Source organism: Coregonus clupeaformis, unplaced genomic scaffold (genome assembly GCF_020615455.1).
Source record: "Coregonus clupeaformis isolate EN_2021a unplaced genomic scaffold, ASM2061545v1 scaf0189, whole genome shotgun sequence".
NCBI lineage: Eukaryota > Metazoa > Chordata > Actinopteri > Salmoniformes > Salmonidae > Coregonus > Coregonus clupeaformis.
This window is the reverse complement of record NW_025533644.1, coordinates 163668-190816: the sequence shown is the minus strand read 5'-3', so window position 1 is coordinate 190816 and position 27149 is coordinate 163668. Positions and strand designations below refer to the sequence as shown.

The window sequence follows — 27149 nt, the reverse complement described above, 5'->3', positions numbered from 1 at the left end:
CCACAGGACATTTCTCCAAAAAGTACGATCTTTGTCCCCATGTGCAGTTGCAAACCGTAGTCTGTCTTTTTTTATGATGGTTTTGGAGCAGTGGCTTCTTCCTTGCTGAGCGGCCTGTCAGGTTATGTTGATGTTCTGGGATTGATTTGCACTTTTCTCACCAAAGTACGTTCATCTCTAGGAGACAGAACGCGTCTCCTTCCTGAGTGGTATTTATTTTTTATTTTTTTATTTCACCTTTATTTAACCAGGTAAACCAGTTGAGAACAAGTTCTCATTTACAACTGCGACCTGGCCAAGATAAAGCATAGCAGTGCGATAAAAACAAACACAGAGTTACATATGGGGTAAAACAAAACAAAGTCAAAAATACAACAGAAATACATATAATATACAGTGTGCAAATTTAGCAAGTTATGGAGGTAGGCAATAAAATAGGCTATAGTGCAAAATAATTACAATTAGTATTAACACTGGAATGATAGATGTGCAAGAGATGATGTGCAAATAGAGATACTGGGGTACAAATGAGCAAAATAGATAACAATATAGGGATGAGGTAGTTGGGCGGGGCTAATTTCAGATGGGCTGTGTACAGGTGCAGTGATCGGTAAGGTTCTCTGACAACTGATGCTTAAAGTTAGTGAGGGAGATAAGTGTCTCCAGCTTCAGAGATTTTTGCAATTTGTTCCAGTCATTGGCAGCAGAGAACTGGAAGGAATTGCGGCCAAAGGAGGTGTTGGCTTTGGGGATGACCAGTGAGATATACCCGCTGGAGCGCAGACTACGGGTGGGTGTTGCTATGGTGACCAATGAGCTAAGATAAGGCGGGGATTTGCCTAGCAGTGATTTATAGATGGCCTGGAGCCAGTGGTTTTGGCGACGAATATGTAGTGAGGACCAGCCAACAAGAGCGTACAGGTCACAGTGGTGGGTATTATATGGGGCTTTGGAGACAAAACGGATGGCACTGTGATAGACTACATCCAATTTGCTGAGTAGAGTGTTGGAGGCTATTTTGTAAATGACATCGCCGAAGTCAAGGATCGGTAGGATAGTCAGTTTTACGAGGGCATGTTTGGCAGCATGAGTGAAGGAGGCTTTGTTGCGAAATTGGAAACCGATTCTAGATTTAACTTTGGATTGGAGATTCTTAATGTGAGTCTGGAAGGAGAGTTTACAGTCTAACCAGACACCTAGGTATTTGTAGTTGTCCACATACTCTAGGTCAGACCCGTCGAGAGTAGTGATTCTAGTCGGGTGGGCGGGTGCAAGCAGCGTTCGGTTGAAGAGCATGCATTTAGTTTTACTAGTGTTTAAGAGCAGTTGGAGGCTACTGAAGGAGTGTTTTATGGAATTGAAGCTCGTTTGGAGGTTTGTTAACACAGTGTCCAATGAAGGGCCAGATGTATACAAAAATGGTGTCGTCTGCGTAGAGGTGGATCTGAGAGTCACCAGCAGCAAGAGCGACGTCATTGATATACACAGAGAAAAGAGTCGGCCCAAGAATTGAACCCTGTGGCACCCCCATAGAGACTGCCATAGGTCCAGACAACAGGCCCTCCGATTTGACACATTGAACTCTATCTGAGAAGTAGTTGGTGAACCAGGCGAGGCAGTCATTTGAGAAACCAAGGCTATTTAGTCTGCCAATAAGAATGCGGTGGTTGACAGAGTCGAAAGCCTTGGCCAGGTCAATGAAACGGCTGCACAGTACTGTCTATTATCGATCGCGGTTATAATATCGTTTAGGACCTTGAGCGTGGCTGAAGTGCACCCATGACCAGCTCGAAACCGGATTGCATAAGCGGAGAAGGTACGGTGGGATTCGAAATGGTCGGTGATCTGTTTGTTGACTTGGCTTTCAAAAACTTTTTGAAAGGCAGGGCAGGATGGATATGGGTCTGTAACAGTTTGGATCTAGAGTGTCACCCCCTTTGAAGAGGGGGATGACCGCGGCAGCTTTCCAATCTCTGGGGATCTCAGACGTTACGAAAGAGAGGTTGAACAGGCTAGTAATAGGGGTTGCGACAATTTCGGCGGCTAGTTTTAGAAAGAAAGGGTCCAGATTGTCTAGCCCAGATGATTTGTAGGGGTCCAGATTTTGCAGCTCTTTTAGAACATCAGCTGTCTGGATTTGTGTGAAGGAGAAGCGGGGGGGCATGGGCAAGTTGCAGCGGAGGGTGCAGAGCTGGTGGCCGGGGTAGTGGTAGCCAGGTGGAAAGCATGGCCAGCCGTAGCAAAGTGCTTGTTGAAATTCTCGATTATTGTAGATTTATCGGTGGTGATAGTGTTTCCTAGCCTCAGTGCAGTGGGCAGCTGGGAGGAAGTGCTCTTATTTTCCATGGACTTTACAGTGTCCCAAAACTTTTTGGAGTTAGTGCTACAGGATGCAAATTTCTGTTTGAAAAAGTTAGCCTTTGCTTTCCTAACTGCTTGTGTATATTGATTCCTAACTTCCCTGAAAAGTTGCATATCGCGGGGGCTATTTGATGCTAATGCAGTACGCCACAGGATGTTTTTGTGCTAGTCAAGGGCAGTCAAGTCTGAGGAGAACCAGGGGCTATATCTGTTCTTAGTTCTGTATTTTTTGAATGGGGCATGTCTATTTAAGATTGAGAGGAAATTACTTTTAAAGAACAACCAGGCATCCTCTACTGACGGAATGAAATCTATATCCATCCAGGATACCTGGGCCAGGTCAATTAGGAAGGCCTGCTCGCTGAAGTGTTTTTGGGAGCGTTTGACAGTGATGAGGGGTGGTCGTTTGACCGCGGACCCGTTACGGACGCAGGCAATAAGGCAGTGATCGCTGAGATCCTGGTTGAAGACAGCGGAGGTGTATTTAGAGGGTAAGTTAGTCAGGATGATATCTATGAGGGTACCCATGTTTACGGATTTAGGGTTGAACCTGGTAGGTTCGTTGATAATTTGTGTGAGATTGAGGGCATCTAGTTTAGATTGTAGGATGGCCGGGGTGTTAAGCATATCCCAATTTAGGTCACCAAGCAGTACGAACTCTGAGGATAGATGGGGGAAATCAATTCACATATGGTGTCCAGGGCACAGCTGGGGGCTGAGGGGGGTCTGTAGCAAGCGGCAACAGTGAGAGATTTATTTCTGGAAAGGTGGATTTTTAGAAGTAGAAGCTCAAACTGTTTGGGCACAGACCTGGATAGTATGATGGAGCTCTGCAGGCTATCTCTACAGTAGATTGCAACTCCACCCCCTTTGGCAGTTCTATCTAAACGGAAAATGTTATAGTTGGGGATGGAAATTTCAGAATTTTTGGTGGCCTTCCTAAGCCAGGATTCAGACACTGCTAGAACATCAGGGTTGGCGGAGTGTGCTAACGCAGTGAATAACTCAAACTTAGGAAGGAGGCTTCTGATATTTATGTGCAGAAAACCAAGACTTTTACGGTTACAGAAGTCAACAAATGATAGCTCCTGGGGAGTAGGAGTGATACTGGGGGCTGCAGGGCCTGGGTTAGCCTCTACATCACCAGAGGAACAGAGGAGGACTAGATAAGGATACGACTAAAGGCTTTAAGAACTGGTCTTCTAGTGCGTTGGGTACATAGAATAAAGGGGGCAGTTCTCCGGGCGTTGTAGAAAAGATTCAGGGCATTATGTACAGAAAAGGATATGGAAGGATATGAGTACAGTTCAGGTAACCCTAAGCGTTGGGTAACAATGAAAGAGATAGCGTCATTGGAGGCATCGATTGAGCCGGTCTCAGCGTGTATGGGGGGTGGAACAAAGGAACTATATGAGGCAGTTTGAGAGGGACTAGGGGTTCTACAGTTAAATTGTATAATAAGAACTAACCCAAACAGCAATAGGCAAGGCATAATTGACATGGGAGAGAGGCATAAAGCAGTCACAGGTGTTATTAGAGAGAGCTAAGACACAACTGGAAATAGCGATAACGTTTGGGCTAAGACTAAACAGAATCAACAGGACAGGGTACCGTGTAAAGGAACAGTCCAGCAGGCATCAGCTGTGCAGCTGAGTGATCATAAGGTCCAGTGAACAGCAATATGTGAGTCCGAGAGCTAACTGGCTACTCCCGTCCGGTAGACCTAGAGGTAGATAGCCAGGATATGAGCCTGACTCTAGGCTAGCTCGAGGCTAACTGGTGCTTGCATCGGGGGCAGTGGTGATTAGCCAAACAGCAACATCCATTCGGTTTCGGCTAGCTAGTTGCGATCCGGTGATTAATGTCCAGTGATTAAATTATTCCGGCAGAAAATCTAATGTTCTGGGTGAAATAGCAACTGTGGCTAATAGCAAGTAGCTAGTTAGCTGGCTAGCTAGTTTCAACTGGATATTCTAGATAAAAGATAAGTCAATAATAGAATCCGTTCCACGTTGAGTGAGGCGGGTTGCAGGAAAGTATATTTTGTAGGAGGATGAAAAGTCTGATAGGAAAATATGTACGAAAAATACAAAAAAAACAGGGTATTTACAGGCTATTTACAGACACACGACAAAAACAGGACTGCACTAGTACGCCATCTTGGAAGAAGGTATGACGGCTGCGTGGTCCCATGGAGTTTATACTGGCGTACTATTGTTTGTACAGATGAACGTGGTACCTTCAGGCATTTGGAAATTGCTCCCAAGGATGAACCAGACTTGTGGAGGTCTACCATTTTTTTCTGAGGTCTTGGCTGATTTCTTTTGATTTTCCCATGATGTCAAGCAAAGAGGCACTGAGTTTGAAGGTAGGCCTTGAAATACATCCACAGGTACACCACCAATTGACTCAAATGATGTCAATTAGCCTATCAGAAGCTTCTAAAGCCATGACATCGTTTTCTGGAATTTTCCAAGCTGTTTAAAGGCACCGTCAACTTAGTGTATGTAAACTTTTGACCCACTGGAATTGTGATACAGTGAATTATAAGTGAAATAATCCGTCTGTAAACAATTGTTGGAAAAATGACTTGTGTCATGCACAAAGTAGATGTCCTAACCGATTTGCCAAAACTATAGTTTGTTAACAAGAAATTTGTGGAGTGGTTGAAAAACGAGTTTTAATGACTCCAACCTAAGTGTATGTAAACTTCCAACTTCAACTGTAGTAACGTGTTCAACCTGACCTGATCTAATGTTATGGAATGGTTAATGATGCTACAAATGGCTGGCGTTCAGTGGTGTTCTTTGAAGACCATTGTGTAAAGACCTTGTTTGAAGACCTTACGTAATGGAACATATTGTCACTACAGTTCAAATGCCTGCAATTCAGCTTGGCTTTAATGGTGGTTCGGATTAGTTTAATTAAACATTATTTTCAATTAAATAACAATAATTGTCAAGGGGATTATTTGAATGAAAATGTGCTGATATTGAGGTCTTTTAACTGAGGCCTTGGCTTCACCCTTCAGGAAAGAGTAAATAAATACAATTTAAAACATAAACAAATATTAACAAACAGTATCACCATTCAGTCGGCCGTTAATAAATATTATGCTTGATTGCTCACGTTTAAAATAGAAATAGTCCACAAACTAAAACAATTAAATTAAGTCTCACGCCTCGTTGACTTCTCTGCTGTAATCAGTAAACAAATAAATAATTTGGCTTAGCTGTTGCAGGTGTTTTATTTTTTATTTTTTATAATCACACATCCAAACTTTCACAACCTTACCATTCTCACAAGGTTTGCGCCTCATTGGCTAGACAGCAGTAAACAAACTAAGCTCAAAAAACAACAAACAAAACAAAGCCCAATATTGACATCATTCATGTAATTATCTTGGATAGTTCACAGTAACCAGTTAGTAAGAAAAATGCTGACTCCAAAATAAATCGTGAAATAAGAAGCAAACAAAAGGCATTTATTCCATGATTATTCAGGATATTCAATTGTACCATGCTTCCTTCCCCAAATAAGCTTTTCTGTTTCTTGAAAGAATCCCCCCTCGGCTCAAACCATCTACCGATAGAGATTGTGATATCTTTGTGTGTGTGAACCATCTCTGTGTAGCAGCTCTCAGTAGAGATTGGGATATCTCAGCAACCTACCGAAGTGCTGACTAGCGAAACAATGCTCACATTGAGACCACCGGCTGTGCCCCGGCTCCCCTGCTAGATCCCCCACCACACACACACACCAGCCAGCGGATCTCTAGCCTTGTTAGGAGTGTGTAGCCATATCTCCAGCACAATGCTACCCTCACCATACAAGATCCCTTTTACAGCTTCATATTTAACCTGGGAATGTGTGTGGGGTTTTCACAGTGAAAGAATGTGGGGAATGTGCCCTCAGCTTCAGCCCTGTTCTGGTGATTCTTCTGAGGCACATTTTTGATTCCCTCTTGTGCCATGTGGGTAACATAGCTTCTCAAGAAGGTAAATTAACTTGAGAGCAATTCTTCCTATGGAAATAGAAGTATTGCATGACATTGAAATTATTGGTGAAGTGAACAGGACTAATTATAAAACGAGTTATGCTCATATTGTATTACATTGACATGAATGTAATGGGAAAATGCTAAACTTTTTGAATTAAAGTAAATTATATCTGGACTATCATTTAGGGTTTGTGTGTTGAATGATTATTTTACAGTATTAATCTAACCTGTCTTGTCTGACTGAATACAGTATGTAATTCCCATCGGCTTTCTCCCCACAGCTGTACAGCTCGGTGGAGTTCGGAAGGAGGTGGCAACTTGTCCATGAGAGGGTGGCCCCCAATCGATTCTACTGGTAAGAACAGCAACCTACAACCTTCTTCCTGTCTTCCCTTCTGTCAAGACTAACTATAAATTGAAATCCTTGTTGGTCTTTCCACATTCTTAATGGAAGGAGATATGGCAGAGTGAATCGTCTTGTTTGCGTTATATTATTGATGTGTCTGCACCTATGCTTTCTCAGCGTTAGATAGCGAGGTACTGGCACTCCAAAGATGTTCAGACTTTTAATGAATGCAGCGACCCATAAGAGCTTGTTAGTGAATTCACTGTGCTGAATGTTTCAGCATTTGCAATGCAGCTAACAATGTGGTCTTCATTTGATCAAGCGTGGATAATGAACAAGGGAATGTCAACAGACAGAGTAGTCAACACATGAGTGGGATTTTGGATGAGTTTTGTGATCTCACTTGGGCCTGTTGGAGCTCAGGTGGGACCTGTTCAATGTTATTCCTAAAGCAAGGTTATATCCAAGGTTTTGGAGTTACATTTGGAATGTTAAATTGAGGGAGATAAATGGATTTGGATATGCATGAATTACCTTGCACAATTAATGCTGCAAATATATATTTATAATTCTCTATTATGAACTCCCCTATCATGGGATACAGCAGTCCTTGATAATACTTGATAGTAAGAGCATTATAGTTTGATTTGAACTTATGTTTGAACCATATAGCCCTAGGTCTCCGATAGCATGACCTTACTTGACCGTGTCAGTCAAATCCACCCCATGAGAATGCCCTTGTCTTCTATCTATATGAGATTGGATCTTTCTTCTACTGTTTCGTTTCTTGTTATCCTCCTCTGTTCTCCATTTGTTCTACTTCGTAGCTGGTCCCACATCTGCCAGACACGAACTGTCAAATCCAGTAATTTTTAACACAACTGATGTATAAAAAAAGCTTTTGAGCAAATTTGTGAGAAACTGTCAGTGGTAACAAGCTAGGCAGTTCTGGGAGGAGGATGCCTAGAGGGTTTGCTTCTGCAGTGCTTGAGTGAGTGAGGTTTATTTTTAGGACTGTGTGAACCCTGTTAATAAGGTTTTGGGAAACTTCCTTTCGGAATCGGACCATGGTAGTTGAAAAGAAAAGGCACAGTCGGGAGCAGGTTAGTGTTTTTCGTCATGTATCTTGTTCTGGAGGCAGCTTTGTGGAGTGGTCACTAGCTAGCACAGCCACAAAGTCATGAAATCTGATTTTAAACCTAACCCTAACCTAAACCCGACTGCTAACCATGATGCCTGACCCTAACCTTAAATGAGACCAAAGAGCTAATACATTTTTACAATATAGCCAATTTTGACTTTGCAGCTGGCCCATCTAGTGAAAATCGCTCAGTTCTGCATCAAGGACTAAACTCTTCCCGAAAAACGTCAACCTGCCAGCCGTGAGCAGATTTTCATCTAGAATCTAAATCACATCTGTAGATCATTTACATTTTAGTAGACACTCTTATCCAGAGCAACTTACAGTTAAGTGAGTGCAGACATTATTTTTTTATTTTTCATACTGGCCCCCCGTGGGAATCAAACCCACAACCCTGGCGTTGCAAACGCCATGCTCTTCCAACTGAGCTACATCCCTGCCGGCCATTCCCTCCCCTACCCTACCCTGGACGACGCTGGGCCAATCTCCCGGTTGTGGCCGGCTACGACAGAGCCTGGATTCGAAACAGGATCTCTAGTGGCACAGCTAGCACTGCGATGCAGTGCCTTAGACCACTGCGCCACTCGGGAGGACAAGATTGTCATATCCTCTCTGTTTTTTTTATGTGAGGCAAGATCTCCATCTCATGACAATCCTCCTCCTTATTTTTACCTGTTTAAACCACTAGTCTCAAGGGAGACAACATCACAGCTAATCAAATGTTAAATCATTATTACTGCCCCATACATATTCCCACATTGTAGATGCTGTAGGTTCAAACTCACCTCTAGTACAGTCTATGAGAATTGAAATAGGTGATCTTAAAGAATGGTTGTTATCCCTTAGTTTTTGAACTGAATAGAGAAAGAGGGAGAACGAGAGAAGGTAAATAGGTCAGTCTCCAGAGATGATGCGTTTTATCTGGGAAATCACCAATACTGCCAATAGGTGCCATAATTAAGACCGGGGGGTGGGCTCTGTGCGTGATCTCCTCTCCCTTTGTGTGCTGTCTCTTTGCTCTATGAAGACATCCCTCTGATTTCCTTTTAATAAATATTTCAGGCCTGTAATGATTTTGTGCAGCTGCACCGTGTCAATTACTTTCCCTCTCGCTAATGATGTCAGGATGCGTTCCCTGTCAAACTGTCAGGAAAGTCAGGGCAGTCTCGTAAGGTTTGGGCTTGAACACGGTAACATCACACGCTACACCTGACGTAGTTTTCCTTTTTACCTCAATGTACAACCTTTTGAGGTGTTCCACAGGGGTATAGCCTGGGCCCTTGAAATTTCTGGCAATTGTCATTCTGGTTGTCATTTCCCCTCAATGTTCTGAATTTATCTGACAAGCAATCTCAGGGATAAGAAGGTAGGTATAGGCTAGGTAGCATCTGTGATATCCTTCTGTCCTTCCTTGCTAAAGAATAGTGATGTACATTCAATAAATGTGTCTTCTCCCTTGCAGGTCGAAATCGGGTTTAGACAAAGAACCGGGCTTAGTTCACCTGGAAACCATCATCTCCGAAGGACGTGAGTAATTCAATTTTCAGAGTTCCTGCTCTGTTCCTCACTTTTCTGGTGTCTTTACTGTACCATGAGCCTTGAACTAAAGTGGAAAGTGATTGGGAGGGTATGAAGGGCTACGGGCCACACGATTGAAGGGTAATATGAGGAGGCAGTTGTAATGCACTGGCGCGGGGGACACACAATGACGATTGAGAAAAGCAATGCATATATTAGAAAGCCTTTAAAACCAGAGTGATCCTGATACTCAACATTCTGAATGTCAATGAATGGATGGAAACACAATTGCCACCTGTCCATGTTTTGGCAGAACAGATTCAGTTGAATGGATCTACCTGATACAGTAACACAATATGCATAATACAATTCCAATTCACAATGTATGTTTTTCTACTCTGTCATGAACATGTTATATTTACCATATATCTTAAAGTCAAACGGTTGAGACAGATATGGAGGTAACACATTACATATATCCCTCATAGTTAATCTACCACATTGTACTGGGGATACATCTCTCAAAACTTAAGGGGTATTCTCCCCAGCCCTCAACTAACTCAATGGACAAAAATAGAATCCCTGACTGAAAGCAAACAACCACCCTTTTGTTCGGGGTGGCAGAATCACCCCCAGTTAGCAGCCGCCACAGATACAGACACCCTTGTGACAGCGCAAGCCTTGCCCCTGTATGTCCATCACCCATTGATCATGCGGCTCGCTGTGTGAACCAGACAACATAGTTAGCTGAAGCCTAACACACAGGGACAGCCAGTCCCACACCTCTCTCCCCACCTCAAAACGCGATTGAGGGGAAAGAAAGCAATTGGCCTCCCTGGTCCACCCTCCGCTTTCCCCTCGCTTTTTGCTCGCCACTTTATTGACAAAATTAATGTGAGACACCTGATGGAAGGCTAGCTCGCGGTGAAGGCTGCCTGTCCCCCACTGGCTAATATGATCATTGGTTCAATGGCTGCGGTTTCTTCTCTCCATGTGTGCAGAGGCGCTGTACGTCACCTGCAAGCTGCAGAACTGCACCGAGGCCAATAAGGGCAAGCCGTTCCCCGGCTACATTGACCCCAATTCCCTTGTGGTGCAAGACGAGTATGTGTTTGTCCAGGTAGGTAATTGCCCATATCTGACGTGAACCGGAAGTTAGAAGGACATGAACCAGAACAGATGTATGTGTGAGAGAGAACATGTTATAGGATTATCGGAAATGTTGAAGATCATATTACTCTTAAGTGTTTATTTTAAGGCTATTATGTATTTTTGGGATTGATGCATTTTACTGCTGAACATGTTTTATTGATGTAATCCAAAGGTGTGTGTGAGAGAGAACATGTAATACGTTTCTTGGAAATGTATTGTAACACAGTATATTAATCAGGGTTTAGTATGTACCATATGCTTGATGGGTTGTATATCTTGAATGGGTTTTCATTCAATGGTTTCATGACCTGCAGGTGTCAACTGGTGGGCGTCCAATCTACTACGTGTCAGCCAAGCGGGAAGTCTTCACACCAATGAAGCTACCCAAGTACACCTTGCCTAAGGTATAACCCACAGACACACATGGTCATGCAATGGTCATACACTGTTGCAATGGTCGATCAACATTCCAGTGGTAATACCACATGGTCATGAAAAAAACCGAATTCTGAACTTCTTTTGTATTTGTATTATTTTATATGACAGGATAGGAACAGAAGCAGGGAGACACAGTAGAGGGAACAGATGCAGGGAGACACAGTAGAGGGAACAGAAGCAGGAAGTCACAGTAGAAGGAACAGAAGCAGGGAGACACAGTAGAGGGAACAGAAGCAGGGAGACACAGTAGAGGGAACAGAAGCAGGGAGACACAGTAGAGGGAACAGAAGCAGGGAGACACAGTAGAGGGAACAGATGCAGGGAGACACAGTAGAGGGAACAGAAGCATGGAGACACAGTAGAGGGAACAGATGCAGGGAGACACAGTAGAGGGAACAGAAGCAGGAAGACAGAGTAGAGGGAACAGATGCAGGGAGACAGAGTAGATGGAACAGAAGCAGGGAGACACAGTAGAGGGAACAGAAGCAGGGAGACACAGTAGAGGGAACAGAAGCAGGGAGACACAGTAGAGGGAACAGAAGCAGGGATACACAGTAGAGGGAACAGAAGCAGGGAGACAGAGTAGAGGGAACAGAAGCAGGGAGACAGAGTAGAGGGAACAGAAGCAGGGAGACACAGTAGAGGGAACAGAAGCAGGAAGTCACAGTAGAGGGAACAGAAGCAGGGAGACACAGTAGAGGGAACAGAAGCAGGGAGACACAGTAGAGGGAACAGAAGCAGGGAGACACAGTAGAGGGAACAGAAACAGGGAGACCCAGTAGAGGGAACAGAAGCAGGGAGACACAGTAGAGGGAACAGAAGCAGGGAGACAGAGTAGAGGGAACAGAAGCAGGGAGACAGAGTAGAGGGAACAGAAGCAGGGAGACACAGTAGAGGGAACAGAAGCAGGAAGTCACAGTAGAGGGAACAGAAGCAGGGAGACAGAGTAGAGGGAACAGAAGCAGGGAGACACAGTAGAGGGAACAGAAGCAGGAAGACAGAGTAGAGGGAACAGATGCAGGGAGACACAGTAGAGGGAACAGAAGCAGGAAGACAGAGTAGAGGGAACAGATGCAGGGAGACAGAGTAGAGGGAACAGAAGCAGGGAGACACAGTAGAGGGAACAGAAGCAGGGAGACACAGTAGAGGGAACAGAAGCAGGGAGACACAGTAGAGGGAACAGATGCAGGGAGACACAGTAGAGGGAACAGAAGCAGGGAGAGACAGTAGAGGGAACAGAAGCAGGGAGACACAGTAGAGGGAACAGAAGCAGGGAGACACAGTAGAGGGAACAGAAGCAGGGAGACACAGTAGAGGGAACAGAAGCAGGGAGACACAGTAGAGGGAACAGAAGCAGGGAGACACAGTAGAGGGAACAGAAGCAGGGAGACACAGTAGAGGGAACAGAAGCAGGGAGACACAGTAGAGGGAACAGAAGCAGGGAGACACAGTAGAGGGAACAGAAGCAGGAAGTCACAGTAGAGGGAACAGAAGCAGGGAGACACAGTAGAGGGAACAGAAGCAGGGAGACACAGTAGAGGGAACAGAAGCAGGGAGACACAGTAGAGGGAACAGAAGCAGGGAGACATAGTAGAGGGAACAGAAGCAGGGAGACACAGTAGAGGGAACAGATGCAGGGAGACACAGTAGAGGGAACAGAAGCAGGGAGACACAGTAGAGGGAACAGAAGCAGGGAGACACAGTAGAGGGAACAGAAGCAGGGAGACACAGTAGAGGGAACAGAAGCAGGAAGACACAGTAGAGGGAACCTAAGTGTCTAGGGCTCATGCCGGGAACAAACCGGGATCCCTGCCGCAGATATATGGTTCCGGAAGTGAGAGTGTTTCCCACTCGACCAGACTCCGGTCCAGTGGTTATATATCTATGTTTCAACCTACCTTAAATGCATCAAACTAATAATCTCTATGGGAATTCAAACCTAAGCCATGATGTGACCAACACTGAAAACAACACAGGTAGCTTTCTATCCAGCGTCTCTTTGTTATTTATGAGTGAACTGAGGCCAAAACCAACTGGCGTTGGCTCTGGCATTGTTATTCAATGCAGCTATATGACTGTGGCCTCTCTTGTGCCCTTCCCACCTCTCCATTGACAATTAAACATGTTGTATTCAATCAAGCCCTGGGCCATCCTATCCTCTCTCTCTCTCTCTCTCTCTCTCTCTCTCTCTCTCTCTCTCTCTCTCTCTCTCTCTCTCTCTCTCTCTCTCTCTCTCTCTCTCTCTCTCTCTCTCTCTCTCTCTCTCTCTCTCTCTTTCTCTCTCTCTCTCTCTCTCTTTCTTTCTCTCTCTCTCTCTCTCTTGCTCTCGCTCTCTCTCTTTCGCTCTCTCTCTCTCCCCACTGATATGTTGCAGGCACAGTCAGAGGTAGATGAAATTCACTAGCGAGAACAGCGTGTGTCCCTCTGTGTTATTGCGGGCCGACAAGCACACAATTCAAGTTAATATGTGTAATATCCTCCTTGCCGGAGTTACGTTGGTGAGAATGAGGTCTGATACTGATTTATTCTTATGATTAAACCCAGCAGGGGTGGGATGGGTAAATTGGGTAGACGGGGGTTCTCGAAAGGCCACTGTAATACACCCGTTGGCATATTACAATTAGCAGGCGTTGATTGTGACTACATGGAAATCAAAACTGATTCAAAGTGTCAATTTTATTTAAGGTTAATCAAGGGGGAGGTAAGATTCGATTATGATTTATGTTATTTTCTTGTGATTATGCGCTGGATTAATTAAAATGCATTCTAAGTGGGTAGATGCTCGCAAAAGTGGGTAGATGCTCGCAAAACAGTAGTTAGATATAGTATCAAATCAACATTTTATTTAATCAGATCACTTCCACTGTACTATACTTCTGAAGCAGTAGATTGTTTTTCTCTTACATTACTGGTGAAAAGGAGGGGGAAGTTATACATTTTGAGAGTTACATACTGCATCACCTCTGTTCTAAAATTGGAGGTGTGAGTTTGAGTCTGTGTTGCTTGATACTCTCTTAATTAAGTTGTTCATTCCAGTGTAATTGCACTGTAATTACTATTGTGTAATTATTCTATTGTGTAAGTGAAATTAGTTGGCCTGCATGTCATTAATTAAACCTGATTGTGTCACCAATGTACTCTAATTGAAATGGTTAGCTACCAACTAATTATTGAATTGTAATGCTGTAAAAATGATTCATTTAAATGTTCAATTAGTTACCAATATATATACACACTCCGTGTACCAAACATTAAGAACACCTTCCTAATATTGAGTTGCCCTCAGAACAGCCTCAATTTGTCGCGGCATGGACTCTACAAGGTGTTGAAAGCGTTCCACAGGGATACTGGCCCATGTTGACTCCAATGATTCCCACTGTTGTGTCAAGTTGTCTGGATATCCTTTGGGTGGTGGACCATTCTTGATACACACAGGAAACTGTTGAGCGTGAAAAACCCAGCAGCGTTGCAGTTCTTGACACACTCAAACTGGTGCGCCTTACACCTACTACCATACCCTGTTCAAAGGCACTTAAATATTTTGTCTTGCCCATTCACACTCTGAATGGCACACATACACAATCCATGTCTCAATTGTCTCAATGCTTAAAAATGCTTCTTTAACCTGTCTCCTCCCCTTCATCTACACTGATTGAAGTGGATTTAACAAGTAACATCAACAAGGGATCATAGCTAGTCATGGAAAGAGCAGGTGGTCCTAATGTTTTGTGCCGTCAGTGTATTAGTCTGTAATTAATTAATTTGTTCCAATTACATGATACAGTATATATGCAACTTAATGTCAAATGTAACCCGCTGACATTCTTTCTCTGCTAGGACCTGCATGTGATCAGTACGGATGAGAACCGGGTGGTTGCGGCGGTGCAGGAGTGGAACCAGAACGACACCTACAACCTGTACGTGTCAGAGACTGGAGGGGTATTCTACACCCTGGCCCTGGAGAACGTAGTCAGCAGCATGGGGCACGAGGGCAACGTCATGATAGACCTGTATGAGGTAAATATACAGCGCCATGATTGACCTGTATAAGGTAAATATACAGCGCCATGATTGACCTGTATGAGGTAAATATACAACGTCATGATAGACCTCCTGTACATGTACGAAGTCAATATACTGGAGATAAGGTATATATACCTGTTTGTGTGCCTGAGGCTGGTCTAGTGGGTAACACTGGACTCAACAATTTTATTGAGACATATGTCATCCTGGCTCCACTGCTTCTCTGAATATTCCTCCCTCTCTGTCTCTCTGCTCATCTCTACCTATCTATGTCTCAATAAAATAAAAATACTGTAAATCATATATATATACAGTGAGGGAAAAAAGTATTTGATCCCCTCCTGATTTTGTACGTTTGCCCACTGACAAAGACATGTTCAGTCTATAATTTCAATGGTAGGTTTATTTGAACAGTGAGAGACAGAATAACAACAACAAAATCCAGAAAAACGCATGTCAAAAATGTTATAAATTGATTTGCATTTTAATGAGGGAAATAAGTATTTGACCCCTCTGCAAAACATTACTTAGTACTTGGTGGAAAAACCCTTGTTGGCAATCACAGAGGTCAGACATTTCTTGTAGTTGGCCACCAGGTTTGCACACATCTCAGGAGGGATTTTGTCCCACTCCTCTTTGCAGATCTTCTCCAAGTCATTAAGGTTTCGAGCCTGACGTTTGGCAACTCGAACCTTCAGCTCCCTCCACAGATATTCTATGGGATTAAGGTCTGGAGACTGGCTAGGCCACTCCAGGACCTTAATGTGCTTCTTCTTGAGCCACTCTTTTGTTGCCTTGGCCGTGTGTTTTGGGTCATTGTCAAGCTGGAATACCCATCCACGACCCATTTTCAATGCCCTGGCTGAGGGAAGGAGGTTCTCACCCAAGATTTGATGGTACATGGCCCGTCTATCGTCCCTTTGATGCGGTGAAGTTGTCCTGTCCCCTTAGCAGAAAAACACCCCCAAAGCATAATGTTTCCACCTCCATGTTTGACGGTGGGGATGGTGTTCTTGGGGTCATAGGCAGAATTCCTCCTCCTCCAAACATGGCGAGTTGAGTTGATGCCAAAGAGCTCGATTTTGGTCTCATCTGAACACAACACTTTCACCCAATTCTCCTCTGAATCATTCAGATGTTCATTGGCAAACTTCAGACGGGCCTGTATATGTGCTTTCTTGAGCAGGGGGATCTTGCGGGTGCTGCAGGATTTCAGTCCTTCACGGTGTAGTGTGTTACCGATTGTTTTCTTGGTGACTATGGTCCCAGCTGCCTTGAGATCATTGACAAGATCCTCCCATGTAGTTCTGGGCTGATTCCTCACCGTTCTCATGATCATTGCAACTCCACGAGATGAGATCTTGCATGGAGTCCCAGGCCAAGGGAGATTGACAGTCTTTTGTGTTTCTTCCATTTGCGAATAATCGTACCAACTGTTGTCAACTTCTCACCAAGCTGCTTGGCGATGGTCTTGTAGCCCATTCCAGCTTTGTGTAGGTCTACAATCTTGTCCCTGACATCCTTGGAGAGCTATTTGGTCTTGGCCATGGTGGAGAGTTTGGAATCTGATTGATTGATTGCTTCTGTGGACAGGTGTCTTTTATACAGGTATCAAGCTGAGATTAGGAGCACTCCCTTTAAGAGTGTGCTCCTAATCTCAGCTCGTTACCTGTATAAAAGACACCTGGGAGCCAAAAATCTTTCTGATTTCGAGGGGGTCAAATACTAATTTCCCTCATTAAAATGCAAATCGATTTATAACATTTTTGACATGCGTTTTTCTGGATTTTTTTGTTGTTATTCTGTCTCTCACTGTTCAAATAAACCTACCATTAAAACTATAGACTGATCATTTCTTTGTCAGTGGGCAAACGTACAAAATCAGCAGGGGATCAAATAAGTTTTTCCCTCACTGTATATATATATAGATAGATAGATAGATAGATAGATAGATAGATAGATAGATAGATAGATAGATAGATAGATAGATAGATAGATAGATAGATAGATAGATAGATAGATAGATAGATAGATAGATAGATAGATAGATAGATAGATAGATAGATAGATAGATAGATAGATAGATAGATAGATAGATAGATAGATAGATAGATAGATAGAGTGTGGGGAAAAGGGTATTTAGTCAGCCACCAATTGTGCAAGTTCTCCCACTTAAAAAGATGAGAGAGGCCTGTAATTTTCATCATAGGTACACGTCAACTATGACATACAAATTGAGAAAAGAAATCCAGAAAATCACATTGTAGGATTTTTTATGAATTTATTTGCAAATTATGGTGGAAAATAAGTATTTGGTCAATAACAAAAGTTTCTCAATACTTTGTTATATACCCTTTGTTGGCAATGACACAGGTCAAACGTTTTCTGTAAGTCTTCACAAGGTTTTCACACACTGTTGCTGGTATTTTGGCCCATTCCTCCATGCAGATCTCCTCTAGAGCAGTGATGTTTTGGGGCTGTCGCTGGGCAACACGGACTTTCAACTCCCTCCAAAGATTTTCTATGGGGTTGAGATCTGGAGACTGGCTAGGCCACTCTAGGACCTTGAAATGCTTCTTACGAAGCCACTCCTTCGTTGCCCGGGAGGTGTGTTTGGGATCATTGTCATGCTGAAAGACCCAGCCACGTTTCATCTTCAATGCCCTTGCTGATGGAAGGAGGTTTTCACTCAAAATCTCACGATACATGGCCCCATTCATTCTTTCCTCTACACGGATCAGTCGTCCTGGTCCCTTTGCAGAAAAACAGCCCCAAAGCATGATGTTTCCACCCCCATGCTTCACAGTAGGTATGGTGTTCTTTGGATGCAACTCAGCATTCTTTGTCCTCCAAACACGACGAGTTGAGTTTTTACCAAAAAGTTCTATTTTGGTTTCATCTGACCATATGACATTCTCCCAACCCTCTTCTGGATCATCCAAATGCACTCTAGCAAACTTCAGACGGGCCTGGACATGTACTGGCTTAAGCAGGGGAACACGTCTGGCACTGCAGGATTTGAGTCCCTGGCGGCGTAGTGTGTTACTGATGGTAGGCTTTGTTACTTTGGTCCCAGCTCTCTGCAGGTCATTCACTAGGTCCCCCCGTGTGGTTCTGGGATTTTTGCTCACCGTTCTTGTGATCATTTTGACCCCACGGGGTGAGATCTTGCGTGGAGCCCCAGATCGAGGGAGATTATCAGTGGTCTTGTATGTCTTCCATTTCCTAATAATTGCTCCCACAGTTGATTTCTTCAAACCAAGCTGCTTACCTATTGCAGATTCAGTCTTCCCAGCCTGGTGCAGGTCTACAATTTTGTTTCTGGTTTCCTTTGACAGCTCTTTGGTCTTGGTCATAGTGGAGTTTGGAGTGTGACTGTTTGAGGTTGTGGACATGTGTCTTTTATACTGATAACAAGTTCAAACAGGTGCCATTAATACAGGTAACGAGTGGAGGACAGAGGAGCCTCTTAAAGAAGAAGTTACAGGTCTATGAGAGACAGAAATCTTGCTTGTTTATAGGTGACCAAATACTTATTTTCCACCATAATTTGCAAATAAATTCATTAAAAATCATACAATGTGATTTTCTGGATTTTTTTTCCTCAATTTGTCTGTCATAGTTGACGTGTACCTATGATGAAAATTACAGGCCTCTCTCGTCTTTTTAAGTGGGAGAACTTGCACAATTGGTGGCTGACTAAATACTTTTTTCCCCCACTGTAAATACACTAGCGATAAGGTAAATACACATGCAGGTTCACAATGCACAAGGGTGGTATATAATGTTAGAAACAGAGGTGGTTTGCACGAGAGTGTAACCTTGAGATACCAAATGCCTTCATCTTTCCTGAGACCGGAAGTGAATTGTTGCCTCTGGAGCTATGCTGTGGAACACCTATACCACATACTCTAGTGGTATATAGGCCTAGGTCTATAGTTGGCTTTGAAGTGTGGCGTGCCTGTGGGGGCATAATATCGAATGCAAACAGAGTTGGAAGAAGTACAAACCAGAGGTGTGGACTCGAGTCATGTGACTTGGACTCGAGTCAGACTCGAGTCATGAATTTGATGACTTCAGACTCGACTCGACAAAATGTACAAAGACTTGCAACTCGACTTGGACTTTAACATCAATGACTCGTGACTTGACTTGGACTTGCGCCTTATGACTCGAGAAGACTTGCTACGAGGACTTGTAATGACTTGCAAAGGCTTGCTAAGAGGACTTGAAATGACTCGAAACTAAAATGTAGGACTTTGGACTCGACTTGAGACTTGATGGCTTTGACTTTTGACTCGACTTGGGACTTGCCTCATCTTTGACTCGACTTGACTCGGGACTCGAGGGCAAAGACTTGAGACTTACTTGTGACTTGCATAACAATGACTTTGTCCCACCTCTGGTACAAACTATACAGTTTCAAGGTGTTCAACCGCCAAGCACTTTGAGGTATTGAATGATTCCCAATCACACAGTTGACAGATGGAATGAATATATCACTGATAATAACCATCAAACACAGCCTCGTTTCAACACAATCTTCCCAAATAGACCTGTTCTTTCTCTATATTACCTTCTCCAGTAATATAAGGTTATATAGACTAGAGATCAATGTGAGGGAGTTTGACGACCAGGAGGTGTAGAGTATAAAGTAATCTCCTGTCACTTTTGGAAGTAAACCGAGTCGCTGTTCCATTTTCAAAGGCGCTTTGGAATGAACACAGAAGCAGTTTCAAACTGCTGTGGTGCACATTATTTTCTTTGATGAATAACTGCAGATATTAGCTTACATACCTGATACAAACGTGGGGCCCGCTGTATACCAGATTGCCAGGGAAGAAAATATCAGCACTGAATGGATATCAGCTTCATGGAAAATAAAATAATTAGGCTGTTGATGATATACCAGCCGTGTCTAAACCCCTCATTTGGCCTTGCGATCGGCGATAGAATCAAATCCAGTCCCTTGATTGGGGTCGGGGACCCGAAACATAGCATATGCTAAAATCTGAGCTCCAGGCGAGATTGAAGTATCTGTCAATTTTTGATGAGAAGGGTGTGCTTGGCTGATGCATGTGAGGACTTCAACTCAATTTCATATTCAGAGTTATTTCCCAAGCCCCCAAGTCAGGTTAACTTAGGACATGTATCTTACTACATACAGAGTGTCTCTAGAGTATAGACGATAAATTGCATCTTATTTATTTTCGAATATATGGCTTTTAGCGAGATGTTATCACGCTTTTATGGTTATAGGATGTTTGTGTGTATCGCCAGAGGGGATCTGCTGTAATGTGCATCATAATATATTGTGCTCTGCTTAATGCAGGAGATATGATTGTGATACAGGTGTCTCTTTTGTTGCTGAGAATTTTCCCGCACCGCAGAAAATGCAGATGAGCTTCATAATTTCCTTAAATTCACTGAAAACCCGCACTAACACACAGTTATGTAGCCTACTTTTTGCCAGCTAATAGCCTAACCACCGATCAAGGTACATTATGGACTAAACATTCAAATCCTGTTGCTGCAGGATTATTTTGCTGTGACAATATAGGTCTAATTAAGATGCTAAAAAAAATTCTCAGCAACAAAAGAGACACCTGTATCGCAATCATATCTCCTGCATTAAGCATAGCACAAAATATTATGATGCACATTACAGTAGATCCCATCTGGCAATACACACAAATATCCTATAACCATAAAAGCGTGATAACATCTAGCTAAACACAATATAATATATGTTTGTATTACAAGATAAGTAAGACTTGATTTATTGTCTAGACTCTATGAAAATGCGTAATATTAGTCAGGTATTTTTATCCCTCATCCATTATCTTGATGAGACAGCCTGGTCTCGTATTTTGTTCATTACATACTTACACTTTGGACTTTTTATGTTAATAAAAGACAAAAAATAACATAAGACCACTTTTAGTTGAGAACAGTGTGTCTGACCATTTTCCTATAAATAGGTCTAGAACCTTCCTTGAAGTAGCCACTCATTATTAGACAAGCTACAATTTTGTACTGTTAGCAGGATATAATAGAAGTATTACATCTTCCAAGCATGTTTTCCCTAATCTCTATCTCCTAGGTGGCGGGTATAAAAGGGATGTTCCTCGCCAACAAGAAGATGGACAACGTGGTGAAGACCTATATCACCTACAACAGAGGGAGAGACTGGAGGCTACTGCAGGCTCCCATTGCTGACCTGAGGGGCAACAGCATCCACTGTGAACTAGTGAGGACACACACATGCATGCACACACACACACACAAAAACACAGACACACGGATACACACACACCACACAAACGCATGTACCAAACACGCATGGATACACACATGGATATACACACACGTCATAACACTGTTGAACTTGTCAACGGGGCCTTGTCAGAAGTTGACTGATCTGGGCCGTTGCCGCGGTGCTGAGGTGGTGAAGGAAGGGGGATAGAGCTCTGAAAGAGCACTGCTCGTCAAATCTGAGCGCTCCGGAGGTTGGGCAGCCGAGGAAGGTAGCGGAGCTGAAAGGTCAGCCATTTTGATTTTGATCCAGTCCACAGGAGTCGCTAGAGCGCGATACGACAAGGACATCAAAACCCTCCCCTAACCTAGACGACGCTGGGCCAATTGTGCACCGCCTCATGGGTCTCCCGGTTGTGGCCGGCTGCGACACAGCCCGGGATCGAACCCGGATCTGTAGTGACGCCTATAGCACTGCGATGCAGTGCCTTAGACCGCTGTGCCACTCGGTAGGCCAGTGTCTTTCTAATCGTTAAGCGTACTGGCCGTCTAAAAGGCTCAAAGTAACACGAATTTGCTCTAATGGTCAGTTTTATTACAGTGTATATTATAGATACAGGTCCCAATCAGCCAAGGGGTAGAGCATAACCCCTTTTCAGCTCCCTTAATACACCCTCAAAGAATTACCCTTTGATAAAGTAATTAGTGATTCGAGAGCGCACCTCGCCTTCGCCCAGTATTATGCAGTCATTTGTCAGAAAATGTCAGCCTTTTAATAAACCTCTAAACACAACACACACACACACAACACACACGCTCGCACCACTGGCATTTGCAGTGTCCTAATGAGAATTGTGTAGCTAAAGGTTATTCCAATCAAAATGAATGGTGGAAGGAGCCAATGGGGAGTAGTGTTTGTGTGAGGATTTATGATAGGGGGGTTGTGTGTGTGTGCACATGCGTGCGTATGTTCGTGTGTGTGTGCGTGCATTCATGCTTGCGTCAATAAATCCCACCTCCATGGCCATTTGCTTGGGGGTCTTCTCTAATGAGTGTTTGTGTTGACATACAGTTAAGTCTATTCTGTTGACAGATCTTCCCCCTCCTTTGTTAATGAGTCTGGCTAACTGTTCTGTTTGTCCTTCCTCCCCAGCCATACTGTTCTCTACACCTCCACCTACATGTGTCGGCCAACCCCTACACGTCGGGGAATATCGAGAGTAAGGACTCTGCACCGGGGATCATTGTAGCCTCAGGTCGGTGAACATGGGATTTTATTTAAAGTGACAGTGTTGCGAAATGTGAAGCTCAGATACTTGAGGGGTTTCTTTGATTAATGAGTTGAGTTTAGATAACTTACTTACTTTATCGTTCCGGGAAGATCATATAGGACTGTATTAAAGTTTTCAAACACTGCCAGTTATACAATTTAGGGGTTTCATTAATGTTGGAAATATATTTGGATTTAAATGATGTACTCAGCCCAAAGCATTTCCTGAAAAGTTTTTTGATCCAGCATACTTTAGGACGGCCATGCATAATATTTGTTGTTGGCCCATACTGACGTCCCAGCGCTGTCACCACTGTGCGTCGTATACAGATGGATTTACTAGCTAAGTGCTACACTTGGGAATTGTAGAGTGGGACAGCATCTTCAGAGTGCCTTCTGTTCCTCTTAAGTGCCTTTTCTTATTCTCCTACAGTCACTGCCTGACTAGCGCCCTTCTTTTGTATTTTATATTGTGCTGTATGTAACTGTTGACTCTTCATGACACACTGCTTATCACTGGCTTTACATGGCTCTTTCAGTCAGATATTACATTCTCCCATTTGCACATGAACAGAGACAAAATATATGGTTTCGCAATGTTAAAATAACACTTTTGCCACCTAACTGAACATGTTTCTATAAAGGGACATTTTGTTATATATATATTTATTTTTTTATTTTTTCAAACACCCAACCCTACCATCCACAGTGAGTTTTTCTCTCCCACGGGAACCTAGGTGGCAGCATGTCTGTGTCAACTCAAATGTGTGGCCAAACACAGGAAACCACATTGCAGAAACCCACAATGGTGCACAAAACTATACCATCACGGTTTAGCCCTTTATGGCTGGCTACCGGGCGTCCAGCCACAGGAGGGCATGTCTGCTCGATGCACTCATCATCTCCCCACCATTACTTGAGTAAAACAAACACCACAGGAGGATCAGAGACTATGTTGTGTCCCAAATATCACCCTATTCCCAATATAGTGCACAAATTTTGACCAGAGGCTATGCACTAAATAGGGAATAGGGTGCCATTTTGGACGCAGTCCGTCACTATCAGCATCAGTCTCAGAATGGCTTCCCATTTTAGCTGTAGGGCTTTTAATTCCTGCTGGGCTAGACTAGTCTATGACATATCTCCACACACCGTAGGAGTCAGGAGTGGGACTAGTCTACTACTGTACAGTGCCATGTGGTCTCTGGAGAACTGAAGGGCTGGGACTTCATAGGGAAGGATGACTGGCATAGTATGACAAAAGGTATATTGTCTATCGCTAGTACAAGTAGTATTTTTATTACAGAATATCTCTGTATCCATTATATATAATATTATATCTATAATGTAACTGACTGTGTTTAGCTGAGTCATGGCTCTGGAACAACAGCTGTGGGACCAGTCATTTACATAGAAACACACACATAATACATATCTGTATCCATACTGTAACCTACAGTGTTTTGCTGGGTCATATATCTCTAAAGCAAAAAAAAAAAAAAAACAGCTGTAGGGAAAGTGAGCAGAGCTCTGTTGCACCTCAACACTGGATAAAAGCCCTTAATCCTAGTGTACAAATCAAATCAAATTAAATCAAATCACATTTCATTTGTCAAATGCGCCGAATACAACGGGTGTAGACTTTACTGTGAAATGCTTGCTTACGAGCCCTTCCCAACGATGCAGAGTGAAAAAAATTCTAATAAAATGAAAAATAGTAACACGAGGAATAAAATACACAAGAATGGAGCTACAGTGAGCTCCATAATTCATTGGACAGTGACCATTGTTTTGTTATTTTGGTTCTGTACTCTAGCACTTTGAGTTTGAAAGGATACAATGACAATGAGCATGAAGTGCAGACTGTCAGCTTTAATTTGAGGGTACTTTCATACATATCGGATGAACCGTTTAGAAATGACAGCACCTTTTGTACACGGTCCCCCCATTTTAAGGTACTACAAGTATTTGTTAAATTGGCTTCACAGATGTGTGTCGTTAGGCAGGTGTATTCATTTGTGTCGTTAGTGAATGCAGGAGAGCTGTTGATGAATAGTAATGATTCTAGACTTTGCTATTGCCTTTGGAGGTTGTTATTGGGGTGTGACAACATGAGGAAGACAGCAGTGTCGATGCAAATGAAGTTGGCCGTCATAAGGCTCAGAAATGAAAATCAATCATTCAGGAACATTGCAAAAACCCTGGCCATGCCCAAGTCAACAGTTTTGTTCATCATTAACAAGAAAAAAACATCCGGTGAACTCAATTATGTCAAAAGACCCGGTAGACAGAGGAAGACCACTGTAGGGAATGACCGGAGAATATTCTCTATGGTGAAGAAAACCCCCCTGACAACAGCCCAACAGATCAAAAACACTCTCCTGGATGCAGGTGTAGATGTGTCAAAGTCTACCACACGCAGAAGACTACACCAGCAGGACTACAGAGGGTACACTACAAGATGCAAACCACTGATAAGCCTGAAGAACAGAAAGGCAAGATTACAGTTTGCTAAAAAGCACCTAAAAGAGACCCAAGAGTTCTGGAAAAAAGTATTGTGGACAGATGAGACAAAGATTAACATGTACCAGAGTGATGGAAAGACAAAAGTGTGGAGAAAAAAAGAAATGCCCATGATCCAAAGCATACCACCTCATCCATGAAACATGGTGGAGGGGGTGTTATGGCTTGGGCCTGTATGGCTGCCAGTGGAACAGGCTCACTTGTCTTCATCGATGATGTGACTTCAGACAGAAGTAGAACAATGAATTCTGAAGTCTACAGAAATATTTTATCTGCTCAGATAAAACCAAATGCCTCCAAACTCATTGGACGGCACTTAATCATGCAACAAGACAATGACCCTAAACATACTGCTAGAGCAACAAAGGGGGTTTTTGATGGCCAAAAAGTGGAAAATCCTTGACTGGCCGAGTCAATCACCAGATCTGAATCCAATTGAACATGCATTTTACATGCTGAAGAGGAGACTTAAGGCAATAAGTCCCCGAAACAAGCAGGAACTGAAGATGGCTGCAGTACAGGCCTGGCAGAGCATCACCAGGGAAGATACCCAGCGTCTGGTGATGGCAATGCATCGCAGACTTCAAGCAGTCATTGCATGCAAAGGATATGCGACCAAATATTAACAATGATTACTTTATTCTACATTATGTTATACTGTCCAATGTTTTTTGATGCCCGAAAATGGGGGGGACTATGTACAAAAGCTTCTATAATTCGTAAACGGTTCATCCGATATGTATGAAAATACCCTCAAATTAAAGCTGACAGTCTGCACTTCACCCTCATTGTCATTGTATCCTTTCAAACTCAAAGTGCTAGAGTACAGAACCAAAATAACAAAAGAATGGTCACTGTCCAGTGAATTATGGAGCTCACTGTATATACAGGGAGTACCAGTTCAATGTGCAGAGGTACGAGGTATTTGAGGTAGATATGTACATGAAGGCATGGTAAAGTGACTAGGCATCAGGATAGATAATAATAAGGTATTTGAGGTAGATAGGTACATGAAGGCAGGGTAAAGTGACTAGGCATCAGGATAGATAATAATAAGATATTTGAGGTAGATATGTACATGAAGGCAGGGTAAAGTGACTAGGCATCAGGATAGATAATAATAAGGTATTTGAGGTAGATATGTACATGAAGGCAGGGTAAAGTGACTAGGCATCAGGATAGATGATAATAAGGTATTTGAGGTAGATATGTACATGAAGGCAGGGTAAAGTGACTAGGCATCAGGATAGATAATAATAAGATATTTGAGGTAGATATGTACATGAAGGCAGGGTAAAGTGACTAGGCATCAGGATAGATAATAATACGATATTTGAGGTAGATATGTACATGAAGGCAGGGTAAAGTGACTTGGCATCAGGATAGTCAAACAAAGAACAGTAGCAGAGGCATACAGAATGCAGCGTGGAGAGAGATTATTTGGAGGGCGGGATTGATGGAGAGGGGGAGGAAGGGGGTTACACTCTGGAACAGTGTTAAGAAGGAGGGAGGTGAGTGTCAAGGTGACGTGTATGCGGGAAACGAAGTCAAGCGCAGGACACCGAACTACTGGCAGAACGTACTTTACTCAACACAGTAAAAAAAATACAAACAAAACTCCAAACAGGGAGGAACAATAAACGCATACAACCAGCACTGCCGACCTAACGGAAAACAATCACACACAATAACCAATGAGAGACAGGGGGTTATAAAGGGAATACAATATAACATAATGGGAAACAGGTGAAAACAATCAGGACAAACTAGACAACCACCGAAACATAGATCGGTGGCAGCTAGTACTCCGGGGACGACGAACGCCGAAGCCTGCCCGAGCAAGGAGGAGGAGCAGCCTCGGCTGATTCCGTGACAGTACCCCCCCCCCCCCTTGACGCGCGGCGCCAGCCGTGCGCCGACCCCGGCCTTAGGGACGGCCAGGAGGACGCGGAGCAGGGCGAGTCGGATGACTCCGGTGGAAGTCCCTCAACATGGAGGGATCTAGGATGTCCCTCCTAGGGACCCAGCACCGTTCCTCCGGACCGTACCCCTCCCACTCCACGAGATACTGCAGGCCCCCCATCCGACGCCTCGAATCCAAGATGGAACGGACTGAGTACGC

General features: G+C 43.4%; 1 protein-coding gene across 3 annotated transcripts in view; it reads left to right on the top strand.

Annotated features, from left to right (window-relative positions):
- The window catches only part of LOC121554084 (VPS10 domain-containing receptor SorCS1-like), a 186692-nt gene that overhangs the window by 122421 nt on the left and 37122 nt on the right, over positions 1–27149 (top strand). For all 3 annotated transcript variants that reach the window (XM_045214039.1, XM_045214040.1, XM_045214041.1), the window contains exons 5-11: positions 6643–6716; positions 9311–9375; positions 10368–10486; positions 10833–10922; positions 14794–14973; positions 21083–21229; positions 22388–22490. In XM_045214039.1, the coding sequence (XP_045069974.1) occupies positions 6643–6716; positions 9311–9375; positions 10368–10486; positions 10833–10922; positions 14794–14973; positions 21083–21229; positions 22388–22490 (778 nt within the window). The remainder of the gene's footprint in view (positions 1–6642; positions 6717–9310; positions 9376–10367; positions 10487–10832; positions 10923–14793; positions 14974–21082; positions 21230–22387; positions 22491–27149) is intronic.